We start from the raw sequence: 26,649 nt of genomic DNA, 5'->3' as shown, positions 1-26,649 counted from the left end.
ATTGACTGAGATTTTAAGATTTATTCAAATAAGAAAGAGTATACTGAATAACAATAGTATGTAACAGAACTACTTTCTCAAAACTATAAAATAAACTACTTCTTCAACAGGTTCAAACATACTTTGGAAAGGAAAAATTGCTAACCTGGACAAAAAATAATATAAATTTGATATGATTTTCTTATTAGCTGGTAAATCTTCAGTGTTAGGGAATAAAGATCACTTGAAAAGAGCAGAGGAACACAGTGAAAACAAAAGAATTGCACTGGAGGTCCTGTTGAGACTGTACTTGATTATCTGATTAAATTTTTAAATGTTTTGAGGATGGTCTCTTCTCGTAAAACCTAGTACTGCTACCTGGTGTTCAGCCACGTCACCCACAAATTATGTTGTCATGGAGTTTCTCATATACAGAAAATAATCATTTATAAGGATATCAAACATAGCCTTTACAACTGAAGAATTTCAACTGCTGCATTAAAACTGAAAGGGAATTAATTTATTAAAGCAAAACTTTAGAAAATAAAATACCTGTAATTAGTAGACACTGGCCAGACAGCTTCCCAAAAGAGATGGAGATATTTTATATGACATAAAAGCATGAAAAAATGCTATCCACCTAGGAGGAACAATCCTAGTTAGGGATCTCATTTAGATAGTCCCAATTTCTCTGATGGCTCTACAGCTAAGTCATCATTTTGTACTCTGTGTAAGATTTCCAGAACCTTCTGGGACTCGGGGGCTGCTTACAGAGTAAAAAGATAAAATATCGCTGTCAGCAAAAACTATGAACATTTTTCTTAAAAGTAATTACATTTTACATCTCTATACAAACACACTATCTTCAGTCAAAGTCTTCAGATATTTTAAAGACAGCCATCTAAGAAGTAACCATTGTCAAAGACTTGTAGGGTCACTATCACATCTGGGACTCAGTCTGAAGATGAGGTGGCTATGGCCAGTACTGGGGATATAAGTTATATCTTCAGATCGCACTCTAATGAAACTGGATGGGGTGTCACTTGCAGGACAATGTGCACGTCCTGGTCAGGGTGTTAAGGAATGGGTGGGTACCATGACTCCATGTAGTGGCCACTATTATAGTGCCCTGGTGCGTTCCTGCTATCACCAGTCACCCATGCTTAGTGCTCGGAGTGGATGTCAATCTGAGCCTCTGGCACCTGACTTAACTCAAAAGGCTTTGTTTTCCTTCGTGGGTATTGTATCTTTGACTCAACAGCTAGCCTCTTATCACACCAAATTACACATACTCAAGGTACATGTGTGAGGCAAAAACATATCTAAGCCAAGGGGAGGGTAATGTATCACATATAAAGCAGTGACTACTAATGTGCAATCCAGGTTAGTATTATACTTTATTTCAGGCATATATTTGTTGTTTCTTATGTTTCCTTACTATTAAAGGAGTCCCACACTCTCCAATTACTGCGCAGGAAGTTATTTCAGCTAGGAAAAAAGGCAGGAAAAGCAGTCTATAGAATCCTCTAATTCATAGTGAGCTACAGATCTCAAGTTTGAGAGCCCATGATTAAAAACACAATGCCATTCTCCCCAGTCTCAGACGGAAATAACCTAATAAAAATAAATAAGATATACCAAAATACGTGACAATCTAAAGATTTGCTTAAGTCCAGAGCCAATATTAGCTATTTACACAGTTGGAATTTTAGGATTTTAAATGGTAATTCCCTCCTTGGAGTAAATACTTGAATGTTGAGTGCTTAGGATTCCAAGTCACTGACAGACACTGGGGTTGGCTACCAGCCTGACCACCGGTTCAGCCCCTGCCTTTGAGGTAGCCGCTCTCTCCAAGGTCTAGACACGGTCTCCTTAAAGGGCCTCAGGGACAGATCCTAAAGGTTTGCCTAGGGTTTTTATTGTTTTATACCTAACTCAGGATGTTCTTCCTCAGGTCCTTACCTATGTCATTTTTCTATGGAGCCAGAACAAATACGTTCATGGACTCCTCGTGAAAATCCATTACATAATTTAAAAGATAACAAGTCCTAGGATTTTTCTTCCTTAGCTTCAGCAATTCTTATTCTTCGTTAAGCTTTAATGTAGAACTCCTTTATTTTTTCTCTAATAACTTGCGTCATTTTTTCCAGGACTTCACCTCATTCCCTACCTTTCATTACACATATGGGGACTAAAGCTGAATGAAAAGAGGACTTCTACTACTAGGATTTTTAATGACTACAATTACAGCAAACTTAAAGCAACTTTTCAATTTCAATGTGATCATCGCACTTCACTTACTTGATAAGGTTCTGGAAAGCATAACCATCTGTCCATTGCTCAGTAAAAGAGGCCCCATGTCGAACAGTGGTAAAATGGCCCAATCTCAAGCGGTCTTGCATGCTTTTATCTCTACATGCCATCTTCTCTTGTTTTGACTTAGGAGAAAGGACAAATAGAAAATAATTTTATTCTCCTATGAGAATTCAGATATAGCATGATGTTTACTTTCTGTACTGTACTGATCAACATTTAGTACAACTGGCTGATTCTACATGGACTCTGGGAAGTACCTTAAAACTTTAAATTCTCTGCATTAACATATACCGTCTTATTTCAAAAATAAAAATGGAAAAAAGCAGTTTCTTTTCTATAAAATTAATGAATTAAAAGCTGAAACAAAGTTCTCCTATCTCTGACATTAATAAAATGACCTACTATCAGCGTTCCCTATCTTTTTAACAGCATTCCAAAGATTTCAGCAAAAGTAACCACCAGTCTCTCAAACCTCTAGCTTGTAATAATTTCATTAGCAAGTACTGCTATCTTTCAATATAAGATAAGTGTGTGTTGGGGACATATTAAAAAACTTTCAAGAAACAGTTACTAACAACTATTAACATCAAGTCACAACTAATCAATTACTATAATAAAGGAAACATCGGCCATACATAAGTATAGGCTGACTTAATTTTTTAAAGCACAAAGCACTTAATTATCACATTTTTATATACATAAGTTACTTCAAATATCATCTCTAAAATGGAAATGTTAAGTACTGCTAAATGTTTGTAAGAGTTCTAGGGTATGTACTTCAAAGGTCAGGATGAGTGTAAGAACCAAGGAGCGCCACACCGCAAACAAACAGGACAAGCTGTCCCTGTCCGATCAACATCACACTCAGAGCAAAGCACAACCAGAAACGATGTCCCATATTATCACTCTGGATGTTTGCTGCTGTGTCCATGGAAGAAAGAATTCTAACTGTCAAATTATAAGGAGTCTTTTCCTAAAGGGGTGCCTGGGTGGCTCAGTCAGTTAAGCATCCGACTCCCGGTCTCAACTCAGGTCATCACCTCACGACTTGTGGGTTTAAGCCCTGCATCTGGCTCCGCGCTGACAGCCTGGGATTCTCTCTCTCCGCCCCTCCCCTGCTCATGCTCTCTCTCCAAAAATAAACAAACGAACAAACATTAAAAAAAAAGTCTTTCCCTAAAAAGCCCAACTTTAAAATACTTCCATCTCAGGTAAGGAATAAGGAGGCACAAAATGATACCCTGAGGATCTTGGGAGCAGGGGTCAGGCCACCGTTAATCACTCACCTTTTCTATAAGGAGTTTCTTGCTCATTGTCACACACCGATTTAATCGTTCTTTATACTTCTCTAGCATCTTTTGCTGTTCGTCAATCTGCCGCCTCAAATCACAGTTGGCCTTCAATGGAAAATATTTTTTATATTAGCTCCAAGGAAGATAGAGGAATACAAAAGCAGTTTCTAGGGAGTCCAAACAGTATTTCTATTGTTATTCAAAAGCAAAATTAAAGTCCAAAGAGCTAAGATTAATTATGTTTACAATTTTTTATAATATTTCCTTCCTTTTTTTCTCTCTTAATAAACTTATCTTTTTAGTAAAGATGAATTCTGTTACAAGTGGGCATGTTTTTCTACTGATCGTATTTCACTCCTCTCAAAAAGCAGTTATAGGTAAATCCAGTACATCACATATACCTAAACTGTCACAAAATAAAAAACCTACAATTAGGGAGATGTTTAAAATACATACAAAAGTTGATTAAGCACTTTACAGCACTCACAGAATACTTTCAAAGGGTAATTAAACACAAAAAAAAACTGCAGAATTTTTTTTTTAAACCACATAACGTTCTCAGGATCGATTGTTCTTTGTTTTTCTATTCTTGTTTCCAAAGAAAAAGAGACATGAATTTACATAAGTGTTTCTTTCCAGAGAAGCCAGGCACACCCATGCCCGCATAAGACAGAACTAACAAACGGGATGAATATAAGGTCCCGGTTCTCAAGAATGCCAGAATGTAAATACATAGTTAATTTAGCTGTGGTCAGAAGGATGGGCTAAATACTTTGAAAATTCAAACCTCCTACAATAACAGAGAAGGGAAGAACCACTAACCCAAGGTCAATTTTGCCCTGCAATTCTTAAATTTATTCTTGTATTAACAAAAGATCTCTACTCTTTCAACAAATAAACGCTACTTTATAATAATGTGCTTGAGTTGTGAAAAAAAATCTGGTATTTCCCAATCAATTGATATAAGTGTTTCTGAAACAGTAAAAAGCACAAATGGAAGATGTTACAGCACATGCAATTTTAGAGACTTTTCAGCTTCATTTTTAAAGTGACCAGTGTACAACAGCTTCCATCTCCAAATTTCTACTCTTCTCATAAGTTTAATTTCTACCTGTTTTTTGTACAGAGCTCTATGTACCACTCTATCAAAGGCAAAGTGCAAGTACATTTGGGGAAATGTAACTAATTCATAATAAAGAATCCATGGTGCGCCTGGCTGGTTCAGTCAGTAGAGACTGCGACTCCTGATCTCAGGGTTGTGAATTAAAGCCCCACATTGGGTGTAGAGATTACTTAAAAATAAAATCTTGGAGGGAAAAAAAAAAAAAAGAATCTTTAAGACAAAGACTATGTAATGTTTATATGAAATTCAATCTTTTTTTGGAAGGTAAACACTCCCTTAAAAATCTATAATCAGGGGCGCCTGGGTGGCGCAGTCGGTTAAGCGTCAGACTTCAGCCAGGTCACCATCTCGCGGTCCGTGAGTTCGAGCCCTGCGTTGGGCTCTGGGCTGATGGCTCAGAGCCTGGAGCCTGTTTCCAATCCTGTGTCTCCCTCTCTCTCTGCCCCTCGCCCGTTCATGCTCTGTCTCTCTCTCTGTCCCAAAAATAAATAAACGTTGAAAAAAAAAATCTATAATCAAATGTATGGAACCAATCAATCTCTGGCAGCTTATTTAAAATCTTAAGAACTCGACAGGCGCCTGACTGGCTCAGTCAGTAGAACATGTGACAACTCTTGATCTCAGGGCCAAGAGTTCAAGCCCCACACTGGGTGGAGAGCTTTCTTTAAAAATAAACAAATAACTAAGTAAATAATTTTAAGAACTCTAAATTTTTGTGGTTTTCTAGCATTAACAATTTGTGTTCAGGTTTACAACAGCACCTGCCTATCAGTTCCTGATGTCGCCTTATCCAACATATCACTAAAATGGAAAAACCCAATGAACCACCCATGCCTGCCTAAAAGGAGACATGAGGAGTGCTCATTGCCCATCCTGCCCGATCCAAAACACAGAATTTAATCAATTTGAGAAAAATGGCAGCTGCCATCAGTGTCTTCCTTTTTGATGTATCCATTCCTTTGGTATTGTTCTACAGCCAAAGAAGACTACAACCTTTAGAAAACAAGGTAGTAGAAGGTGGGCAATGGTGAGTAAAGGGAGCATACTACTTTCTAGAAAACGAAAGCATTTTTTTTAACTCAAAAACAGTGCTAAGTCAGTGCTAAGTTTTTCATAAACTCCTCAATCTTTTCTGAAAGAGTTGGGTGATGAAGAAAGATGAACCCATGCTCCTTTTTCAATCCGGCAGAGATTCTCGGGAGAAAAGCCTACCGGTACTAGAACTGGGCTAGGAGCTTTCTAAACCCACAATCTAGCTAATTAAAACCTTGGCAATACAACCAGCACCCACATGAACAAAAAGAGGAGTTAAGAGCAACCCCAAGCAAGCACATATGCTAACAATAAAAGATGGAAGATAGGTACTAACTCTAAATATGCCTCTCCAAATCAAAAGATGGAGAAAAGGAAACAACCAAAAATCAGACCCAAGGAAAACTACTTCTGAATAAGGAAAAAGAACATCAGCTTGAGAATGATGAAAATGATCTCCCTAAAGAATGAAAAGAACATTTTAGAATACTGCTTGTCATAGTCCATAAAACACAAAAAGACATGATGTCTATGAAATCAGAGCAAAAAACCATCAAGAATGTACAGGATGGAATAAGAAAGTGAGTTAGATAAGGGAAAAAAAGTAAGTTCAAATATAAATAACAGAATCAAAATTACATAAGATACAGTAAACAGCAGAAAATATATGGAACACAAATTAACATTTTAGTAAGATTCAGAAAAGAAGGTTGATCATATTAAATAAGACTCCAAGTGATAGAAATAAAGGGAAGAAATCAGGGATCCAGCCTAGAAACCAAGGAAGAAGCCAACACAAGACAGAAAGAGGCAAAAAGTAAGCATAACCACACATTTCCAGAATAAGAATTTAGAGACCCATGTATACAGAAGTACCCTGGCAAAATTTCTTGAAATCTAAGAATAAGGGGGGAGAGTACCTACACTCATCACAAAAAACAGATTACAGTGCAGTGTTTGTTCCTTTGGTCATGGTCTTCTCAGAAAAATTGAATGCTACAAAAAATTGCAAAGGTTCACACATGTGTATGTGTGTTACAAGAAGGTAAGAGGTGAAGGCTAATAGGTTGTAACACAAAAATACCTTTTATATGGAGAGGCAAAAGAAAGAGTTCTCAGATCTACAAGGAAACAAAAAAACTTAACACTAATACATCCTTCTTGAAAAGTAATTACTTAAAATGTATTTCAGTTGGGGCGCCTGGGAGATTCAGGTGGTTAAGTTCTTGATTTCAGCTCAAGTCGCAATCTCACAGTCATGAGATCAAATCCAGTGTTGGGCTCTGCACTGGGCATGGAGCCTGCTTAAGATTCTCTCTCTCCCAAGGGGCGCCTGGGTGGCTCAGTCAGTTAACTGTCTGACTTCAGCTCAGGTCGTGATCTTGCAGTTCATGAGTTCTAACCCCACGTTGGGCTCTCCGCTGATAGGTCGGGGCCCGCTTCACTTCAGATTCCGTGTCTCTGTCTCTCTCTGCCCCTCTCCCGCTCTCTCTCTATCTCTCAAATCAATAAACATGTAAAAAAAAAAGATTCTCTCTCTCCCTTGCCCTCTGCCCCTCCCCAAATCACATGTACTTTCTCTCTAAAAATTAAAAAACAATAAAAAAATAAAAAATTGTTTAAAAAATAAAAAAAATTTAAAAATATACTACCAATGAGTTTAACAAACACGTGTAACTAATTATTGTAAATTAGGTCATAAAACTGCTTTTCATATAAGAATTATTCTTATATATGATATTAAAAGTAATAATTTAATAAGAATAGCCTAAAAACATCAGATTTTACTCATTACGACCAGGTTTATGGTTTAGATATGTGCTAAATTCCAGGTTTTATACAGGAGGGAGTCAAATAAACTAATACTATATTTCAATAATTACAGAAATATAGGTAAAAATTTTTGGAGGGAGAAAATTACAAATACAGTGGCTCTTATTTTTATTATTAAACATTATTATTATTGTTAATAAACAAAACCCTTCCTTCAGACAGTCTTACCCAGTAAAAAAGACTGCAAGATCCGCACCCAGCTGTGTCATGGGAGCCCTGGAGGTTCCTCCACAGAACCTTCAAGGCCCCACAGAGCCAGTTGGAAAACTACTGCATTAGTACAAATAAGAATCAAACCTATACCTTCTAAATCACTGGAGAAGATAAAAATGTTAGTCAATTTTATTTATATATCAGTAATATTTATATATGCATATACATACACACACACACACACACACACACACACTACAAATGGCTCAAAAAAATTACTGAAGGAAATGTGCCAAATGTTTTACCCAGTTAATGGAATTATGGGTATCCTATCTTTCAGTATTCTCTAAATTTATTGTAAAAAGCATATATTGCTTTTATTTAAAACAAAAAGTTTTTTTAAGAATGTGTCAGTCAATATGATAAATTGCATATTACAAAATCTATCCTGAAAGACATCATGGGATAGGGGCACCTGGATGGCTCAGTCAGTTAAGCGGCCAACTTGGCTCAGGTCATGATCTCATGGTTTATAAATTCAAACCCCCTGCTGTCAGCCCAGAGTCTGCTTCAGATCCTCTGACCACCCCCGCCCTCTCTGCTCCTCCCCTGCTTGTGCTCTCCCTCTCAAAAATAGAAAAACATTAAAATATATATAGATATATATATATCATGGTATATTTTCTAGAAGTATCTTTTCAATTCCAGATTATTTTTGAAGTTTGTCTTATAAGCACAAAAAACTTTAGACAAATACTTATAAAAGATACAAAATGTAAAACCAGGGCTGAAAAGTACTTGTGAGATAGTTTTAAAAACTGAAGAATATTGGGGTGCCTGGGTGGCTCAGTTGGCTGACTGTCTGACTCTTGATTTCGGCTCAGGTCCTGGTCCCAGGGTTGTGGGGTCGAGCCCTGCATCAGGGTCCTCACTGAGCGTGGAGCTTAAGATTCTCTCTCTCACTCTACCTCTTCCTCTCTCTCTTCTCACTCTGCTCCTTCCCCCACTCTCTCTCTCTCTCTCTAAAATAATAAAATATTTTAAAAAGTTCAAGAATATTTAAAAAACTTCTCTGGAACAGGAAAACAGTATTTTATATCATTTCCCACAGTTCTAGATGAAACAGAATACTCCACCTATCTCTCTAGTATATACTTAAATATTAAAATTCGGGGCGCCTGGGTGGCTCAGTCAGTTAAGCGGCCGACTTCGGCTCAGGTCATGATCTCACAGTCCATGAGTTCGAGCCCCGTGTCGGGCTCTGTGCTGACAGCTCAGAGCCTGGAGCCTGCTTCAGATTCTGTGTCTCCCTCTCTCTCTGACCCTCCCTCGTTCATGCTCTCTCTCTGTCTCAAAAATAAACATACATTAAAAAAAAAATTTAAATATTAAAATTCTACAGCATAAGATATCCAATTTAAAGACAGTGCTTAGAATATAGGTTTGATCCTCGTTCCTACTCAGATTACCTCAGATTAAAGGAAAATATCCAAATGTTTAGTATTTAACTTTGTTATTTAGAAATAATAATGATCTCTACATTATTGTAGATCTATGTACATAATCCCAATATATATAACATCAATCAGTGCTTCTTATAAAATCTCTTACCATATTTTAATACTTACTCTTAACAAATCATCTATTCTTCCCTCCTTCTTTTCTAAGTCAGAATTCTTACTGTTTTCTAGTGCAGATATTTTTTCTATGGTGAGGTCAGACTATACAAAGAGAAAACAAATTTAGGATTAGTCTCAAAATATTACATGTTATCATACTTTTCTCATTACCTTTCTGGGGGGAAAAAAAAACCAAAACACCTGCTAACACAAATAGTCTGCAATCACATAGCTAAAGAAATTAAATATGCTTTCCTTAGCCCATTCTTTAGGTCTTGTATTTTATTACACATGCACTTCAAATACACGTTACCTCTGGTATCAAATATATGAATCCTCAAACTGTTGTGCATTGAATAATGCAGAAACATACTACTCTAGAAATGAAACTAACTTTGAATAGAAAAGGACTTCAGAGGAGACAGGGCCCAAATGTCTAAAGAACACACATGCCACCTAGTGGAAATAAAGAACATCAGAAGGGGAGAGAATGAAGTTACCTGAATCTAAAGTCCGTCCAACTGGCCAAAAGCTGGTAATTCAGATAAAATAAAAATCTATTCCTAAAGCTCTTGAGATTTAAGAAATTCTCCTAGATTGCCAAGCATCTTGTCTTAAAGGCGACACAATGCCAAGAGGCTTCAAAGAAAATGCAGTATACGATTTGGCTATATCAAAACTAGAGTGGAGGATGCATCAGCTATCCTTTTCACATACTAACTTTGAATATTCCCAACATTCCCTGAATTAAGAAGTTTCTAAAAAACTCTTTACGGAGGAAATTGTGTTGGTGTGCCACATGTTTAAGAATTTTAGCTATATTCTTGCCAAATAAACAGGAATAAATCAACTACTTTCATAGAGTAGGGAATGAAAAATCACTGAGGTGTACTGTAAGCACTGTCCTAATACGCATTTTGTATACACTGTCTGAGATAACTAGAATCAACTGTATTTTACAGATGATTTCTATTAAAAAAAAAAACTGAGGCCCAAAAAGATAACAGTGTTAAGTTGCAGAGTGAGGATCTGAACCCCAGCCTAGCTCTCCAAAACAAGTGCTCTTTCCCCCCAGCACCATGCTACAGTGTAGGCATTTCTACTGCAACACACCAGAATGGTAAAGAGACACCTCAAAAAGTTAAAGCACCTTCCAAAAGACTTTAAAATGCAAGTTCTGAGTATAATACACACAAATAATGAGGTAATGTTGGAGAAATAAAGGAAAGACAGAGAGGACTCCAAGATATCATATGTGGTTAGCATTTATCCCTAAGCACATCTTTTCCTCTGTATATTGATCACCAACCTACCTGGGTCTGTCTGTGCTGGATGGAGATCTGTTTCTGGGAGCTGCTGGAATGCTCTGTGTTGCCAGATCCTGTAGAAGAGGGACTGTTTTGCTGAGCCTGTAAAAAAGGTATATCAACTAATCACTAGAAAGTTTTGCATCTTTCTCCACACACATTTTTAGTTTTGTTTTTGTTTTTGTTTTTTTAGTAATCTCCACTCCCAAAGTGGGACTCGAATTCACAACCCGAGATCAAGAGTTGCATGCTCCACTGACTCAGCCAGCCAGGCCCCCCCGCACCCTCCCCACAAACGTTTGTAGGCATGCAAACAATTATATAAAACACACTCCTTCTGATGAAAGTCAGAAGTCAGGGTCATGTAGCCCAAGATGAAAGTAAAACAATTTAAATGAGAAGCAGGTGGGGGGGGCACTTGGGTGGCTCAGTTGATGAAGCGTCCAACTCTTGGTTTCGGCTCAGGTCATGATCTCATGGTTCATGAGTTCGAGCCCTGTGTCAGACTCTGCACTGACAGTGTGGAGCCTGCTTGGGATTTTCTCTCTCTCCCTCTCTCTCTACCCCTCCCCTGCTCTCTCTCTCAAAATAAATAAACTTAAATAAATAAATAAATAAATAAATAAATAAATAAATAAATAAAAATGAGAAGCAAGGGCTATAACATGGTGGCTTGGCTCATGTCCCTGTAAATAGTGTGAAGTACTCAAATGTGCCCAAATGAATTTTTAAATCTGTAAATCACAGAACACTGAAAGCTATTCCTGTAATAATATATCCTTTTTACTTGTACGTCATGGCAATATGCTTCTGTTGGAAAAGGCTGGCAAAGCATCCACCACACAAGGGATGCTTATGACTCTAGGCAGAAAGAACTGTGAACTACTATTCAGAATAGTCTCCTAAATCCATAAACCTTACCCATGAACACTCAGCAGTCCAAAAATCCAGGCTGATTTCCAATAATGTCGCTTGCTGATGTGACTTTAATACATAGTCACATAGTCACACTGGGCATTCTAAGGCATTTAAAATTTATAGGGTTTAGGTCTTAATGTAATTCATCTATTCAGGAGTATACAATCCTTATCCTCCCAAAGTCCTTTTAAAAAACAAGATTGAACCTAACATAATACAACCCTTCACAGACATAATTAGAAAATATTGGATATTCTGAGGATTATGGGCTAATCCCATAATCTTATCTGAGATCTACTGCTACCATCTTATCAGAGAAGATGTAGTGTTTCCACAGATGTGAATTTTGATACTTTCTATACATTCCTTAAACTAGTTTTCTCATCCATTAACATATAAACAATACTATAACCACCACCTACTGAGAATTACTGTCAGCTAACTGCTTCAATGTCATGATCACATGCAATCTTTACAAAACCCTGTAAGATAGTCATTATTATTACTTCCATTTATAGATAAAGGAAATGCAAATCAGAGATTCTAAGCACCTATGCACGGTCACAGAGCTAGTAAGTGAGAGACCATGAATTAAGGAGTACTTTCATCTACAACAACCATTCTCAATGGCCACAGCAGACTGACTCCCTCTCAGTAACAGAGTTACTGTCTCACTAGGCCACAAGCAAGCTAATAAGCACTTCATACACATAATTATCTTGAAGGCTCACGACAGCCTTATAAAATAAGGCAGGCAGTATTATATGCTGCACGTGGATTTCTTCATTCAACAACTACTCACTCCCTATGTCTAACCACTGTGTTAGATGTTAGGAACACAATGACCAAGTCAAACAGAAATAAAACCCACAGACCCAGTCATTATTCTGCCTTAACAGAGCTTAGAATCCCAGTGAAGATTTATTAAGCACTCAATAAATATTTGTTGAAAGAAACTGCTAAATAAACAATCATACAGTAAACACAAAATTCCAACTGGGATAAGTGCTGTAAAGAGTATTCAACGGGGGGGGGGGGAGAAGAGTATCCAACAGGGCACATAATCTAATCTAGAGTCAGGGATGACTGCCTCAGGAAAGCAGCATCAGAGTGAAGATGTGAAGGAAATAAGCAGTCAAGGAGGAGACGGTCAGGTCATTCCCAGGAGAGAATGTGTACATAAACACAAGGGGAAGAGAGAAGACTGATGTGGGGATCAAAGAGGTCAAAAATGAGAAACCAGTCTCAAAAAGGCTGAACACCGTGCAAAGTCCGAAATGACAGAGGTGGGATCAGAGCCACATTCAGGGAAGTCCAAATAACGGAAAATGTTCTTTACTCTCTACGATGCAGCAAATCTTTTTTTTTTTTACTTGCTAATTAACAAGGGCCATTGATATGAACCTCAAGTATTATACTGAACTATATGAGCATTATCTCCTTCAGTTATCATTAGATTTCTCTTACAATCCTCTCCTTTTGAAGTGTGTTTCTAAACAAATATGACTTTCAAACCATATAAGAGCCAGTAAGAATCACATGACTGACTAAAAGCCTCTTCTATAACTTTCAGGTTTTGGCATACAAGCTTTGCTAAAATGCCTTTTTATATGTGCTCATTTGTGATTCTGAGTTTTCTTTCAGCAAACAGGGTGCTAGAATGTAACTCAGTGGGATGTGCCAAATTAAAGCTCTCTGTAAAGATATATGTAAAATAGTTCAACGATAAGAAGTAAAAATGCAGAAAGTTAGCTGAGCAAGTGGGACATAGGTTAGGAAGTAGCAAATCCTCATAAAAAGGGAAACAATACTTTCCAAAGGCAAAAGAACTACAGAAATAGAAGGACCTATTATTGTGACAAATGAGTCCATGGTAGAAAAAAAATGCCCTCATTCTGATCATTCATTCAATATTAACTGTGGATCTCTGTGCCTGGTCCTGGTTAAACTCTAGAAATGCAAAACTGGAAAGCAAAGAGAGCTTAGTCTCCCAAATGAGAACAGAAGTCGCTGGCTCTTCTAAGCCGGCCACAGTAGTTGTTAATTTAGTCCAACCCCAACCTTGCAAAACACCTCCCCAGATGTCCATATTCTTTGTTCCTATTATAAAAGTAATACTGGCTTCTAATTCATGATGACAAGATGGATCTTCCAAAGTCCTACTGATATGCAGAAACACTTTTAAAATGAAATCACAAGAGCACTAAGAAACAAGAGAGAGTCAAGGATCAGAAATGCTTTAAAACATTAAATTTTAAGAACCATTCAAAAACAGTTGGGTTCAGGTAGAGAAAGTGAAATACATTCATAGCTTAAAACATCACCAGTGAAACAGACTGGGTCTTTTCTAATTAAAGAAAAAATGTTTTAATGTTTATTTATTTTTGAGAGAGAGAAGAGTGTGAGCAGGGGAGGGGCAGAGAGAGAGATGGAGACACGGAATCCGAAGCAGGCTCCAGGCTCTGAGCTGTCAGCTTAACCAACTGAGCCACCCAGGTGCCCTTAGACTGGGTCTTTTCAAGGGAGCTCCTGAAAAGCTCCACTTGAGATTTACATTCACAAAAACCAGGAGTAAACCATGTGACAATTACCATGCATTTAAAACCGGTGAGGTCCAGTAACGACCCCCTGGATCCCTCCCCTTGCATACTGAAGGGCCTGGAGACTACCATTCTGACACCAGGACAAAGCACAAGAACAGATCTCTTAAATAAGGCTTAAAAAAAAAAAAAAGTAAAGATTTAAAAATGAAAAATAAGTGGGTCCAGGGGAGGGCTCCTGGTATGAATATTGTGGCTTGAGGGAAAAAGCAAAGAAAGTACAGTACCCCTGCCCTCCACAACTGATACAATGGGGAAAGAAATGGAAGGTACTGCAAAGAGTAAAACAGCTCACCCATCAAAACAAAGCCCTCCTTATTTAGACACTGGTAGAGAAGCTGGCGTTCCTGCCCAGAGCTTACCAAACATTCACACAGTCAGCCCTCCCACCATCTGGGAAGCAGAACTATGCCACTTGCAAAGGAAAATCCACGCCAATAACCAATATTAACCACCTTACTACTTCATCCAACTAAAGCTAAAGACACATTTTCAAGAAAGCCAACAGCACAAAGGGAAGATCCAATGTGAAAAGACAAAGATCCAAGAGAAAACAGGTAACTCCATAAAAACAACTTCAAAAATAAATTATGTCCCCAAAGGATACATCTATAAAAATGAAAAAGCAAACAACATGAAAATAAACTTAAAATTATCAAAAATTTGAAAACTGAATAGATTAGCTAAATAACAAAATGAACATAGTTGAATACAGAATCAGTCATCTGGAAGACAATGCCAAGAAAATCTCTCAGAAGTGAGGCACCTGGGTGGCTCAGTTGGTTAAAAGTCGGACTCTTGATCTCAACTCAGGTCTTGATCTCAGGGTTGTGAATTCAAACCCTATGTTGGGCTCCACGTTGGGTGTAAAGCCTACTTTAAAAAGGGGGGGGGGGCGGTGGCTGGATGGCACAGTTGAGTACCTGATAATTGATTTTGGCTTAGGTCAAGATCTCAGTTCGTGGGATTGAGCCCTGCCCTAACAGTGTGGAGCCTGCTTGGGGTTCTCATTCTCTCTCTCTCCCCCTCCCTCCCTCCCTCTCTCTCTCTTCCCTTCCCCTACTCACTCTTTCTCTTTCTCAAAATAAAAATAAACATTAAAAAAAAAAAAAAGAAAAAGAAAATCTCCCAGAAGATAAAAAAAAAAGTCAAATAAAGGAAAGAAAAGTTCAGAACCGTGAACAACACAGAGGCTCCAAAACAATCTAATAGGCTCTCCTGAAGAAAAAAATAAAGAGAAAGAAATAATCAAGGAAGAGTAAAATAAAAACTTCTCTGAGATAAAAAGGCACGTTTTAAGAGTGAAAAAGCCTACTATATGACAAGTAGTATTAATGGAGAAAAACACAGTAGACAGACTTCAAGAACAAAAAGATACAATATACATCTCAATAGATCTAGAAAAAGCATCCAGCACTTTCATGATACAGACATTTAACAGACTCAGAAATAGAAGGATACTTTTTCTTTTTCTTTTTTAAGTTTTTATTTATTTCTTTTGAGAGAGAAAGAGCAACTGGGGAAGGGGCAGAAAGAGAAAGGTAGACAGAATCCCAAGCAGGCTCTGCACTGCCAGCGCAGAGGCTGATGTAGGGCTTGAACCCATGAACCACTAGATCACGACCTGAGCCTAAGTCGAACACTAAACTGACTGAGCCACCCAGGTGCCCCAGAAGGTCACTTTTTCAACCCCAAAAAGGCATCTCTGAAAAACATATAGCTAGCCTAATACTGTCAAAGATCACATGCTTTCCCCCATAAGATCAGGAATAAGACAGGATGTCCACTTGAACCACTTTAAGTTAAAACTGCCAACATTGAAAGAAAATAAAGAGACCTATATAAATGGAAAGTTATCTCATGTTAATGGAATAAAGACTTAGTATTTTTTTTTATAGAAAGGTTTTGATACATAGATTTAATGAACAGATAGTGAATATATATTATTCATCAGATTTCTTTTTTTTTTTTTTAATTTTTTTTTCAACATTTTTATTTTTGGGACAGAGAGAGACAGAGCATGAATGGGGGAGGGGCAGAGAGAGAGGGAGACACAGAATCGGAAACAGGCTCCAGGCTCCGAGCCATCAGCCCAGAGCCTGACGCGGGGCTCGAACTCACGGACCGCGAGATTGTGACCTGGCTGAAGTCGGACGCTTAACCAACTGCGCCACCCAGGCGCCCCAAGACTTAGTATTTTTAAGAAGGCAATACTCCACAAATTGATCAAAAGATTCAGCACGACTGCCATAAATCCCAGGTGGTTCGTTTGCAGAAACTGAAAAGCTGATTCTAAAATTCTTATGGAAATGCATGGGATCCCACAGCCAAAACAATCCTGAAAAAGAACAAAGTTGAAGGAATCACACTGCCTGGTTTCAAAACTTAATTACTACAAAGCTATGGTCACTAAGACTGTAGTACTGACATAAGCATAGGCATATAGATCAATGGAGTAGAATCTGAGTCCAGAAATAAACGCTTTACATCTATGGTCAACTGATTTTTGACAAGGTGCCAAGACAATTCAACGGAGAAACAGTAGTCTTTCCACACAAATGGTGCGGGGGGGGGGGGGGGGGGGGGGGGGGGGGGGGGGCCCGTGGGAAATCCAAAACAAAAAAAAAGATGGGCCCCCCCCCCCCTTCCTGACACCACACACAAAGAATAACACAAAATGGATCACGGACCTAAATATAAGAGCTAAAAGGACACTGAGAAGAAAATACAGAAGTAGAGTTTCATGACCTTATGTCAGGTTAAGGATTCTTAGCTAAAACACTAAAAGCATAAGCAACGAAAGAAAAAAGATAAACTGGACTTTTTCTAAATTAAAACCTTTTGTGCTTCAAACACTTTCAAGAAAGTAAAACAACAACGCACAAGAGAAAATACATGCAAATCATATAGTGGACATGGGTCCCTTTCAACTCAACAACATAAATAGCTCAATTTACAAAGGGACAAAGGATTTATATGACATTTCTTCAAAGAACATATACAAATGGCCATAAGAAAATTTTAAAAGTGCTCAGTATCATTAGTATTCAGGAAACGCAAATCAAAACCACAATGACATATTACTTCACGTCCACTAGGATGGCTATAATCAAAACAACAGATAATGACAAGTGTTGAAAGGATGTGTGGAGGACCCTCATGTATTACTGCTGGGTTTGTAAAATGGTACATCTGCTTTGGAAAGCAGTTTGGCAATTCTGAAGAAATAGTTACCATAAGACCCAACGATTCCACTCTTTAGCACATACCTAAAATGACAACATACGCCTATAAAAACTTGGACATGAATGTTCACAGCAGTATCATTCATAATAACCAAAAAGTGCAAACAACCAAAATGCTCATTAAATGATGAAAGGATAAAAAAGGCTGTGAGCAGCTGAGCACCAGGAGGAATGATTAGATTTACAGATACACATCCACAAAAATCCATGAGACCATAAGGATAACCAAAGAAGAGAAAGTTAGGGGCGCCTGGGTGTCTCAGTTGGCTAAGTGTCTGACTTCGGCTCAGGTCATGGTCTCGTGGTTCATGAGTTCAAGCCCCGCATTGGGCTCTGTGCTGACGGCTCAGAGCCTGGAGCCTGCTTCAGATTCTTTGTCTCCCTCTCTCTCTACCCCTCCCCCCTTTGTGTGCGCACACACACACACACACACACACACACACGTACGCTCTCAAAAATAAACATTAAAAAAAGTTACATTAAAAAAAAGAAAGTTATTTGTCAACATTTCATACAGCTATTCCTCCTTCCTTTAAAAATTAAAGTTTTATTTAAAAAATTAAAATTGGTAATTAAAAGGTAAGAACTAAGCATTTAACCTGCTTTTCTCAAGAACTGTAAGTCAATGTAGCCAAAGAGGCCCAGATGCTGACAGGAAAGTTCTACTTTACATAAGAATAGACATCAATAAAAGGTAAGTGTGATAATGTTAATCACGCTATCTAGGAAAATATCAATATTTCTTATAAAATACCTGTTAAGTTATTCAGAGATAGGCGTTCAGAATTTCTAAAATGTACTTTAAAATACTTCAGCATAAAACAATATGAAAGTACATTTTTAAAAATCCAAGCTTTTAAGAATATCCTGTGTAATGTTAAAAGATGCAGCTTTCAAGAAAATAATAAACCTGACATTAAGAAAAAAAAAAATCCAGAAGACCCTGACAACTAGAATTGTCTCATTCAATCAAAACTCATCAATGACTAGGATGGTTTTCTCAGTGAATCCAACACAACGACTTGGTTTTGCAATGACTAATAAACCCTCATAATATCGTAAACGTTCCTTAAGTGTTTTCAAAGTCCTAGAAGAATTTGGAAAACAGAAAATACTAAATTATGGTTAAAATAAAATAATAAAAATAAAATAAAATAAAAAATAAATAGCACACACTTACAACGTAACATTAACTAAAAAACTGAAAGATGAGAAAGCAGATGGGTGACAGTTTGAGTATGTTAAATTCATCTCTTATAATGGAGAGTAGACAGGGGAGCCTGGGTGGCTCAGCTGGTTAAGTGTCCTACTTCGGCTCAGGTCATGATCTCTCAGTCCATGAGTTAGAGCCCCGCGTTGGGTTCCGTGCAGACAGCTCAGAGCCTGGAGCCTGCTTCAGATTCTGTGTCTCCCTGGCTCTCTACCCCTCCCTCACTCGCTCGTGCGCTCTCTCTCTCTCAAAAATAAATAAACGTTAAAAAAATTTAAAAAATAATGGAGAATAGGGAGATGTTGTTTATAGTTAATTAAGAGATACATTATTTAGGGGCTGGGTGGCTCAGTCGATTGAGCGTCCGACTTCGGCTCAAGTCATAATCTCACGGTTCATGAGTTCGAGCCCCGTGTCAGGCTCTGTGCGGACAGCTAGGAGCCTGGAGCCTGCTTCGGATTCTGTGTCTCCCTCTCTCTCTCTCTGCCCCTCCCCAGCTTGCACTCTGTCTCTCCCTCTCTCAAAAATAAATAAACATTAAAAAAATTTTTTTTTTAAAAAGAGATACTTTATTTGAAGTTCAAACAGTAAATCAGTAGAAAATCTAAAACAAACTCTGGACAGTGGTTACATTTCTGAGGGTTGCAAAGGAAAGACTCTTCTCCATCATTTTAATTTTTTGTGGGCAATGTACATATACTAGTTTTACAATTTAGAAAATTGTATTATGGGGTGCCTGCGTGGCTCAGTCGGTTGAGTGTCAGACCAACTCAGGTCATGATTTCACGGTTCATGGGTTCAAGCCCCGCATAGCGCTCTGTGCTGACAGCTCAGGGCCTGGAGCCTGCTTCAGATTCTGCGTCTCCCTCTGTCTCTGTCCCTCCCCCGCTCACATTCTGTCTCCCTCTCTCTCTCAAAAATAAACATTAAAAAAAAATTTTTTTATATTATCTTACAATTTAAAACATCAACTTCCTGTATGTTAATTATACTTCAATAAAAAGAAGAAAAAATTGAATTTCCTATGTTAAAACATGTAAAATTACATTAACGATATAATTTTAGATATTTATAGAATCAAACTCGGGGTGACTGGATGGTTCACTCCAATTGAGCATCCAATTCTTGACTTGGGCTCAGGTCATGATCCCAGGGTCATGTGATCTAGCCCCCCCCCACCCCTCCCCAGGAGATTATCTCTCTCCCTCTCCCTCTGTCCCTCTCCACCACTCACGTTCAGGCTTTCTCTCTCTCAAAAATAAATAAAAATAAAAAGGATCGAACTCACAATATTCTGCCACCTGCTATTTTTATTTATCAACACCTATCTAGACATCTTTCTCTGTCAGCATATACAGTTGACCTTGGAACAACAGGGGTATGAACTGCACAGGTCCAGTTATATGAAGATTTTCAGTAAATACAGTGAGGTACTGTATTTTTTCTCTTATGAGTTTCTTTTCTTTTTTAAAAAACATTTATTTATTTATTTATTTATTTATTTATTTATTTATTTATTTATTTTGAGAGAGAGAGCATGAGCAAGAGAGGGGCAGAGAGAGACAGGGACAGAGAATCCTAAGCAGGCTCCATGCTCAGCATGGATGTGAGGCTTGGTCCTATGACCATGAGATCACGACCTGAGCTGATAGCAAGACTCAGATGCTCAACCAACTGAGCCACGGAGGCACCCCTCATATGATGCTCTTAATAACATTTTTTCTCTAGCTTACTTTATTCCAAGAATACAGTATACAATATAAATAACATACAAAATATGTGTTGACCAGCTGTTTATGTTATCAGTAAGATTTCTGGTCAACAACAGGCTGTTAATAGTTAAGTTGGGGGGGGGGGTGGTCAAAAGTTATACTGCATGATTTTTGACTGCCAGCAGGGTGTTGGGTGTCCCAGTCCCCAATGTTGTTCAAGGGTCAACTGCGTATATACCTTTCTCACTTCTTCTGTCAACTGTATAGCATTCCATTAGACTCTATATGAAGGATGCTTTTATCAATTCACACAACATATAATTGCCCTGAGAGTGTGTTAGAGTAGATTCTGTCCTGGTATTGGAAAATCAAAAGGAACAAAGCAGGGGAGCCTGGATGGCTCAGTTGGTTGAGTGTCCAACTTTGGCTCAGGTCATGATCTCAGGGTTCGCGAGTTCAAGCCCCATGTTGCGCTTGCTGCTTTCTGTGTGGAGGCTGCTTCACATCCTCTGTCCCTCATTCTCTCTGCCCCTCCCCCACTCATGCTCTGTCTCTCCAGAACAAACAAACATTAAAAAAGAAAAGTGAACAAAGCAAAGTCCTTGACCTGATGGAGTTTCCACGCCAGTGGGGGCAGGGGAGGAGTCAGACAAGTAAATTATAGCAGGTCAGCTGGTGATAAGACCGAGAAGAAAAACAAAGCAGGGCATAGGAGGTAGACATTGTGTGGAGTGGGCAAGGAGGAGTTGCTATTTAATAGAGTGTGATCAGGGTAGGCCTCTCTAATAGGGTAAATTCAAGCAGAGAACTGAAGAAGCATGGCAGACTTACTATCTGGGGGAAGAATGTTAAGACAAAGGCAACACCAAGTGTAAAGTCCCTAAGGTGAGAACATGCCAGGTAGTATTTGAGAAGGCAAGGTGGCCGGTGTGGATGGAACCTAGTAAGGAAGGGAGGTGGCAGTAAGAGATGGCTAAGTGGTGAGAAACAGACCACGCAAGTCTTTATGTGCCATTTTAAGTACCTTTGAGCAAACATGACTGAATCACTCTCATCGGTTGAAAACAGATTAAAAGGCAAAGAAGGTAGGAGCAAAGAATCCAGTGAGGAGGCTACTACCATAACCTTAGTGGGGGACAACGGTTTAGTTCAAGTAGTAGTAGGAGTAGTAGTAGGAGTAGTGAAGAGGTCAGAAGCAGTAGGAATCTGAACATAACCGTAATAGTAAGATTTACTGATGGATTTGTAACTGGGATATAAAATAGAAGAGACAAGAATGACTCCATGGTTTTTAAACAACTAGAAGGAGAGAATGGACAGTTACTGAGATGTGGAAGGCTGTTGAAGAAATGGGTTTGGATTGAATTCAGTTTTGGACATGTTAGGTTTGATATGCTTATCAGACATAAAGAAAAGTCTAGAAGCAACTGACTACATACATTTGGAATTCGGGGCAGGGCTCTGGGCTGGAGATATAAACTTGGAAGTGCTCTGCATATGGGTGATAACTAAAGCAAAGAAACTCAATGAGATTATGTAGAGAATAAAGGTAGACAAAAGTCTGAAGACTGAGCCCTGGGGCACTCCACTGTTTAGAGGTCTGGGAAATGAGAAAGAACAAAAAGAGTGGAAGCGGAGGGGAGCACAAGAGGACGTGCTTGGAGAAAGGAGTCATCAGTTATGGCTAATGAATCATGCTGGACAGACACATTCTGAGGACTGATCACTGGGTGCAGCAGTGTGGAGGTCACAGACACCCTCGATACAAGTTCCTGTGAAACACCGGTGAAGGGAAACCACTTCCGGATTTCTGCAATAATAAACAATGCAATAAACATCTTCATATAGTTTTATGGGAATAGAATTCCTGGGTCCCAGGACATGTAAATTTAACACTCAGATACAAACCAACTTGTCCAAGAGACTGCACCCATTTAGAGTCAGTATAAAACTTGCATGTGTATCTAAACTATAATCTACACTGAGAATTATCAAATGTAACAATCCTTAACACTCTGACAGGTCAAAAGTGTTATACCTTGTTTTATTTTGCATCTCTCCACGGCTGAAGTTAGGCAGTTTTCATGCTATTGGTCATCTGCCTTCCCTCCACCTACCCCGTAAAACTGCCTGCTAATTAATAGCTTTTGCCTATTTGTCAGGAAACTGCTGGTCTTTATTTATTAAAAACGTTTTTTTAGGGGCGCCTGGGTGGCGCAGTCGGTTAAGCCTCCGACTTCAGCCAGGTCACGATCTTGCGGTCCATGAGTTCGAGCCCCGCGTCAGGCTCTGGGCTGATGGCTCAGAGCCTGGAGCCTGTTTCCGATTCTGTGTCTCCCTCTCTCTCTGCCCCTCCCCCGTTCATGCTCTGTCTCTCTCTGTCCCAAAAATAAATAAACGTTGAAAAAAAAAATTTAAAAACGTTTTTTTAAATATGTTAATGTTAACTCTTTTGCTTTCTTCTTTCTTTAGACTACTAAGCTTATATATCCTGGCTGGAACTGCAGAGAAGCAAAGAGATCCAGAACTGTACCAAACCATTTAAGCCTTTGTTTTTCACATTTATTTCCCTGTTCCTTCTTCAGACACGTTCATTTCTTACTCTTCTCTGCCATCTCTCCTCTCCATGAGAACAATCTGGCTATAGCACCTGCACTCCTCTGACAGCCCGAGTGCACTAGCTGATAGGACTGAGGAAGCCGTTATCCACGTGCACCCATCCCAATACCTTTTTTGGAAGGCTCACAATAGGGGACCGAGTTTTGCTGATCGAAATCCTGGGTACTTAGCTACATGCCTGTCACATAGTGGGCATTCAGTAAGTATTCGTGCAATAAACAAAGGGAACTCCCCTCAAGTGAAATGGAAATAGCTTTCAAAAAGGCAATAAAAGAACATAAGGACAAACAAACCTCTGATTATCCAAGGTTTTGCCTGGGAAAGTTAGCTCGAAGATGAAGATTTAATGGTCAGTGAATAGTAAACAATGTAATTTTTACACACACGCACAGACACGCGCTCTGTAAGCATACTATAGAGAACCACAACATTCTCACACAAACTATGCCATACTGTCAGGCCCACACACAGGACTGTATTGGTCAATTCTCCAATTTTGTTTCTGACACCCACAGATAAAATTAGACCCTCTTCACACAAGAAGTCTCTCCATTCCTCTGATGCTTAAAAAAATTCTCTAAGTTTAAAAGCTGTAATATCTCTTTGAGAAAAAGCAATAATAACGGTAAGAAAGTATTCCAAGTTGTGCACAGTGGTTCGCTAATTACTTCATAATTTTTATTTCCTTTCCTTAAGGCACCCACCCTTTTCATGGCCTTTTTGAATACAACTGCATGTGGATTAATGACTCCGAATCCACGAAACAAAGAGGAAACTTAGGTTACAAGTGGAGCGAATGAACCAGGAGAAGAGAAAGAAATTCAGATCAGTGATGACTTTAGCTCTGAAAGAGGCCCCCAAAAATGGAAGAATAGGGCAACGGGCCTTTCCCTTGCTCTGTATCATCTGTGGTGGGGCACAGAAACCAAGAAAAATAACAACCCTGGAGTCAAACTGCACTAGATAATTTGGTAAGTAAAAATGGGGTCAAACCTACTTGTTCTCCAAGGAGAGAGAAAGAAGCAAGCTGAGAACAGCAAACAGGTAGCCAAATACTCCTGGAAAAAGTATCTGTCCCAACACTGTGAAGAGGTGAGAGGAGGCAAGCGTACAGGTCACGCCAGTACCACGGAGGGGAGACAGACTGGCACACACACTACAGAATGCCCGCCTACCTGCTAACATTTTCTGACCTACACGCTGCTTCAAATAAGTGACGCCTGGAGTTTGGCGACTTTAATTAGACAAGTACTTTGGCTGTAACGGAATTTGATCTGTATCTTCTTCACTTCTTTGTCAACCTAAAACCGTATTTTCTTTCCCACGGTGTGCCCAGACTTTAACAAAGTAGTCCCTCTCACCCCCTGGAACCAAGGGACACTGAAGAAAACCACGCTACCTTTAGAAGGCACACAGTTAGTAACGGCATCATCTCTTCACGAACATAATTCCTCAAACTCCATCAAGGAGCTCGAGGGCAACACGGATCAGCATCAGGTCAGCCTTGGTACTCACTGACACAAAGGTGAAGCAGAGGCCAGCTCCCCTCTGCGCCAGCTGCTCCGTGTCAAGCCGAGGCTTCGCCAGCATCACCGACATGAGGGTTGGCAGAGCGGACTGCTCCTCCGACACCTCCTTTGCAGCGCTGCCATCTAAGCCATAGAGGGGCTGCTCTACCCGCCGCTGCAAAACATCAAAGAAACCCCACGGATTACATGAGAAAGCAGCCAGAAACTGCCAAAACACATAATGGATTAAAACACAGCGCACAGAAGAGTAATTTTTGAAAAACACCTTCTCTGAAAACAAATATGGACAGCATAATCACAGTGTCGCTGGATTATAACTTATCTGTAAATCTGGGATAGTATCTCACTTGAATTCTGTAAAATTAATTGTATTTTACAATTTTAATTGTTCCGTATTTCTACAACTGAAATTGCAGTTTACTTTGCAGAGTTCAACAAATCGACTTCACAATACCTTCAAACCTACAAAGGAAACGTTATTTCTATCCTGTAGGTAAATGAGGATGAAGACATTTGTCCCCTAATTTACAGGAAGCTTATTTCACTCTCAATTCTATCCTTACCATGCTATACTTATATGCAAAAATCGAAAATAAATACAAGCAACACAATTTCCACAGAACACTAAAAGAATGATATAACACAATTATGTATGGTTTATTCCAGAAATTTAAGGATGGTTCATTATTAGCAAATCTACCGATATAATTCATTACATTAGTATTGGGGAGCGGAGATATCAAGATTCTTCCCTTTAGACGCCAAAAGAGGATTTGCACATTGTTGGGCAACTCTTAAAAACAAAAACAAAAAACACTGGGAGTATCCGTCTTTAATACAACACAGTATTTTTTTTCAGAGATGAACATAAATTAATGGTGCCATACCAAAGACACACTCAATAAAGTTAAGAAAACTAGAAAGGGGTTAACACATTAATATCACAATCATTCAACATTATTACAGAAGGTTTAGCAATGTGATAAGGGGGGGAATGAGGTATAAACAAGGGGAAATATTAAAGATTAAAAAGTGTCATTTTTGGATGATATAACTATTCACAAAGGAAACTAAGCAAATCAACTGAAAAACAACAAATAAGAGCTCGGTAAGATGGTCGAATATAAAATAAATATACAAAAAACAACAGCTTCCCCATATACCAATAATTGACTATTATCAGAATATATAATGGAAGAAAAAGCAGATTCAAAATTTCAAAAAATCTATACGAGAGAAATGTTTAGAAATAAACTTAAGAAATATGGAGATTACATATAAGAAAAACTACAGATTCACTGGCAGATGTAAAAGAGATCTACACGGTAATACCATGGGCCTGCATTCAAATTTTATAAATGTCAAATTTCTTTAAAAGCCAACACATGTGGCTTTTTATTTACTTTTGTTTTTCTTTTTTCTCTCTCTCTCCTGCTACGAGAGAGTGCTGTAGTGGTGCAGTGATCACAGTGTCACTCTTGCTCTCTTTTGGGAGTTGATTTGGTGGAATTTCACACATTAATTCTAAGATTCACTTGGAAAGATAATCAAAATTAGCCATACAACTTTTGATAAAAAACAGCAGGGAAACTTGACTAGTTATTAAAACATACCACAAAACAGCAAGACCACATCAGTATAATACCGGTATGTGAGCAGACAGATCAATCAGTGGCACAGGACAGAAAACTCAGAAACAGACCCCTATAATATGGATATATAATCTGTGATTAAACTGTGTTTCAGATTAGTGGGAATTTACTAAATAGATGGTAGGGTATTTGTATAGGTATCAGAAAAAAGTAGAAAAGCAGATTGCTTCCTTATACATAAAAATTACAAGGAAATACAAACAAGTATTTTTATGACTTTCTAGTGGTGAAGGACTTTTTAAGCATGACATTAAAAATACAAACCATTCAGGTATATCTCAGAATAACATAAAACCAGTAAGACATAAAGGAAAACAGTGACAAATTTGACTCCAAATTTTTTTACTCCTGAATGGCAAAAGTCAACCTGAAGTTAAAAGATAAAATTATAAATAGGCAAAAATGTTTACCATATAAATGACAATGAGTTAACAACCTTAATAAATAATGTACTCCTCATCAAGAAGAAAAAAACAAACACTCTGATAAATAAATAGGCAAAGAACTTAA

General features: G+C 38.5%; 1 protein-coding gene across 12 annotated transcripts in view; it reads right to left on the bottom strand.

Moving 5' to 3' along the window:
- Positions 1-26,649, bottom strand: part of TLK2 (tousled like kinase 2) — a 116,507-nt gene that overhangs the window by 40,752 nt on the left and 49,106 nt on the right. For all 12 annotated transcript variants that reach the window (XM_040452017.1, XM_040452018.1, XM_040452012.1 and 9 more), the window contains 5 exons: positions 24,474-24,641; positions 10,661-10,756; positions 9,357-9,449; positions 3,582-3,692; positions 2,281-2,417 (listed from right to left, as the gene is read on the bottom strand). In XM_040452017.1, coding sequence (XP_040307951.1) covers positions 2,281-2,417; positions 3,582-3,692; positions 9,357-9,449; positions 10,661-10,756; positions 24,474-24,641 — 605 coding nt within the window. The remainder of the gene's footprint in view (positions 1-2,280; positions 2,418-3,581; positions 3,693-9,356; positions 9,450-10,660; positions 10,757-24,473; positions 24,642-26,649) is intronic.

Source organism: Herpailurus yagouaroundi, unplaced genomic scaffold (assembly GCF_014898765.1).
Source record: "Herpailurus yagouaroundi ecotype Mexico unplaced genomic scaffold, PumYag 206, whole genome shotgun sequence".
NCBI classification, from domain to species: domain Eukaryota; kingdom Metazoa; phylum Chordata; class Mammalia; order Carnivora; family Felidae; genus Herpailurus; species Herpailurus yagouaroundi.
The sequence above is the reverse complement of the archived record's forward strand: the minus strand, read 5'-3'. Positions and strand labels throughout refer to the sequence as shown.